Source organism: Oryzias latipes, chromosome 21, assembly GCF_002234675.1.
Source record: "Oryzias latipes chromosome 21, ASM223467v1".
NCBI classification, from domain to species: Eukaryota; Metazoa; Chordata; class Actinopteri; order Beloniformes; family Adrianichthyidae; genus Oryzias; species Oryzias latipes.
Window position 1 is genome coordinate 2,254,473 of NC_019879.2, and position 4,171 is coordinate 2,258,643.

At 38.9% G+C, this 4,171-nt stretch overlaps 1 protein-coding gene across 1 annotated transcript; it reads left to right on the plus strand.

Moving 5' to 3' along the window:
• Nucleotides 1–1,047: 1,047 nt before the first annotated feature.
• Nucleotides 1,048–1,971, plus strand: LOC101167658 (olfactory receptor 6N2). Its single transcript, XM_011489199.1, has one exon. It carries the CDS (start codon nt 1,048–1,050, stop codon nt 1,969–1,971), a length of 924 nt encoding a protein of 307 aa, XP_011487501.1.
• Nucleotides 1,972–4,171: the final 2,200 nt, after the last annotated feature.

Below are 4,171 nucleotides of genomic sequence, written 5' to 3' on the forward strand. Positions count from 1 at the left end.
CTGGGTGAAAGATACAGTCTGCACAGGTCGCCATCCTGCAGTCGCTTGTTTGCCTGCTATGCCAGCATCGGGGTGGCTGGCTGGCCGCATATAGAGCGCCGCTGCCGGATGGAAAGGCAGCCAGCTCAGGCTTCCTAAATCTTATGATATGATATCATAATTATTTTCATCAAGACAATTGTAAAAACCTCTTCTAGCTTGATTCTTGTTCTTATTATTCCCTTCTTAAACTAATTTGTGTCACAGAGAAACGGAATTAGCGGTGAAAGCTGTTTTTGCAGGGTTAGACATGAAGACGTGATTACCGATGCTTTTGTAAAACTTTTTAAAATAAACCCAATCTCTAAACATCTTCAGTGTCTTCCATGCATTGTAATAAGATATACACCTTTATATAGTCAATAACGCAGCTCGGGAGAATTGTACAAACTGTTTTAGGCTGCACAGTGGCGCAGTGGTTAGCGCTCTTACCTCACAGCAAGAAGGCCCCTGGTTCAGGTCCCGGCTGGCGGACCTGAAAACAGAACATCAATGGGGGACATTTCTGTGTGGAGTTTGCATGTTCTCCCCGTGCATGCGTGGGTTTTCTCCGGGATCTCCGGCTTCCTCCCACCGTCTAAAAACATGCTCTATAGGTTAATTGGTCACTCCAAATTGTCCATAGGTGTGATAGTGCATGGGTGTGTGATATGTGTGATCCTGTGACGAGGGTCCAGGGTGTCCCCTGCTGTCGCCCATAAGTGGCCGGGATAAGTTCTGGCAGCCCCGTGACCCCGAAAGGGACAAATGGAAGAAAAATTAATGAGTGTGCGTGTGTGTCTCATTTGTTTGCAAGTTTCCTTGAGTGAGATGACGAGAGCACTAATGGGCTCCATAGAGGATAAATGTGTTCTAGATAAACCCGAACCCTTCAGTCTGCATTACAGAGAAGACCTCTTCTTGTGTCCAGTCCTAGATTGGTGAGGTGTCGCAAAAACAACAATATTTTCTTTGTTACATATTGTATAGAACTGGTTTGTTTTTATTACATAACCTGGAAAGAGCCCGATGGAGCTTGAATTCAATGTATCACTAATAACTCTAGATGGATTCATAGAAATAGAAAAATACAGGTGTTTGTATTTTCTGATTGTGTTTACTGTATTTATCCTAATACTTTTCTGTAACTGTACTATTATTTTCATTATTGTTGTTCAGAAGAGCCTTCATGAGCCCATGTACATTTTTATTGCAGCTTTGCTAACAAACTCTGTTATGTTTAGCATTGCTGTCTACCCAAAGCTTCTGGTTGACATTTTATCGAAGAGGCAGATCATAACTTACTATGCATGTCTCCTACAATATGTTGTGTATTACTGTTTGGGTGCGTCAGAATTTCTGCTGTTGACAGCCATGTCCTTTGACCGGTATGTGTCTATCTGTAAGCCTCTACAATATCAATCTCTCATGAGCAAAAGAAGAGTAACTGTTATGTTGATACTGTCCTGGCTTTGGCCACTTTTTCAACTTACAGTGGCAATTTCAGGAAAGGTTATCATTAATCAAAGGCCCTGTAGCTTCAGTCTGGAAGGAATTTTCTGTGACAGTGCTCTTCAACTGCTTCTATGTAAAAAATTAGAAGAACTTGCTGTGTTAGACACCCTGATACTTGTAAATGTTGTAGTCTTGCCTTCACTTTTCATACTATTTACATACATAAGGATACTAAAAATATCATATCGAAGTTCTAAAGAAGTTAGAAGTAAAGCTGCACAGACCTGTTTACCTCATTTGTTGGTTTTGGTAAACTTCTCATGTTTAAGTTCTTTTGATGTCATTATAGGTTTTTTTGGTTCTGGATATCCAAAAACTTTGCACTTAACAGTGATGTTACAGATTATAATATATCAGCCCTTATTCAACCCAATCATATATGGACTGAAAATGAAAGAAATATCCAAACATGTCAAAATGCTCATCTGGGGCAGGTAAAAAGTAGAGTTGTAATGTTGTAATGTTCACATTTTTTTTGAACAGCTCTGCAACGTGGAACGAAGGCAATACAGTTGCATTTGCTGAAGACCAGTTCTTTTTTCTCCGTCTTCTGAATTCACACTTATGGTTCATGCCGATGCTCAAACAAGCTCCTTCTTCCTCTTTTGTATGCAAATGTCGCAGAAGTTGTGAAGGCTTGATTCACCTGAGTATGGGTTCTTTTACTAAAATGTTTCACCAAAAACTTTTGCCTTATTGTAACCTGCTTTCGTTTTCATTGTGTTGTTCTTAAGTGTTTAGGTGTTGCATATAGAGCAGAGGTCAGGGTAGTTTTACACGCATACACACTATACAAAAGGTAAAAAGAGATTTCAGTGTCAACTCAAAGGGATATGGCAGTGGAATATTTACAATAATTCCATATTAGAGTGTAAAATCTTGCTGATGCATGTCAAATAAAGCTATTAATAATATTTTAGATAAATTCAATTTCAATATTTGGTGGGAAATCTAGGTTAGAAATAAATTTGTTCCAGATCTGAGTTTATCATTGTTCCCTGGTACTAACTATTTCTTGGAGGACATGAATTAACTCCACGCTGGCTTCCTAAAAGTAAATCAAACTGACCCAAATGAGCCAGTCTTGTGAACCGTTCTTAGAAATCCCAAAGATTAGGCTCCCTCCAAAGAGCCATATACTTAAACAAACTATCTGTTTATACTTCTTTAGAAACTGAATTAAAAAAGATTCAAAGCACTGTAAAGGTGATTATGCATTACATTAAAGTCTAAAATGAAAAGTCATGTTGTCCCACTAGATGGCAGTCTTGCTCTGTCTGTATCTATCAGCCCATGTCAGTTCTCCTGCCACCTGCTACAATTCTTTGTCCTCAGAGTCTGGAGAGTCAGGCTGAGCTCGGTTACTGACCACGAGTCAGCAGTGCGGGACTTGTCTGTGCGCTGACATCAACACTTCAAGCTTAGTGGCTTTAGGACACGGGTCACTTTACAGCAGCTGCCTGGAGGCTGTGAAAGAAGCATTCACTGGGATCTTGGTGGTTCTGCTAAATCAGATAACTTCTACACCATCAACCATTTTTTAACAGAATGTAAAATCTATGCTCCTTTACATTTTCAGACATTACAAGCAGGAGATAGTTTTTTTTTTCTTCTTACAATTAAAATCCCTGCAGCCCTTGGTTGGTTTGGGAGAGTGCATCACATTTGGATCATGATGAGTAACACACCGGCTTACTCTGGTGGCTCTATCAAAAAACAGAGGTGACGTGAGCTAAAAATGCTCCCAGCAGCAATGAGCCTCGTCTTTCAGCAGCGCTGCTTTCTCCTCAGGATTAACACTGGAAATCCCAACCACAGCAAATCCAACAGCCTGTAAATACACTACCCAACACATAAGACTCACAGATTGTATGAAAGCCTAAGAAAGAACATATCTAATGGGATATTTCATTAGAAAATGTTAGATGTTTTAAAGTAGTATGTTTTACCCTACAGCTATTAAAGATTACAACTACTTTTTGTTATAGTTGTGCCTTTTTTTTATTGAGAATACTTTGTTCTTTTGAGTCAGCCACAAGGCTTTTTTGAAAATAGAGAAATTAAAAAATGACCAAGAATGGGTTTGTGTGTGTGTGTGTTTTACGAAACAACAGAGAACATTTTTTGAGTTAGAAATAGCAATTAAAACAATCAGCGTCTGTACTGATGGGTACAACAACCTGACCCTAACCCAGAAGATGTTAACAGTCTAAAAGTTTGAAGTTTTGTTGAAGAAAAACTCAGAAAGAGGGTACAAGTACTTTTCAGATGGAGTGTGTTTATTAGCTTTTTTGCCAAAATTTTACAAGTGGAGCATCCTATACCTCAATTCAATTCAATTCAATTCAATTTTATTTGTATAGCCCAAATTCACAACAACAGTCGTCTCACTGGGCTTCGTATCGGTAATTGAAAAAGTGAAACATGAACTCAAAAGGATCATGAATACATAGAATTCAATAGGAAAATACTAAACTGAAATCTATATATCTGTCTTTAGGAATGAATTTATTTACAAAAAAACGTTGTTGCTGCAGATTGCGTAAAGTTTCCCTTTCCACAGATTTGGAAACTGTACAGCCCGTATGCACCCATAAGGGCAGTTGTGACTAAGGCAGGGGTGGGCAAATATTTTGAC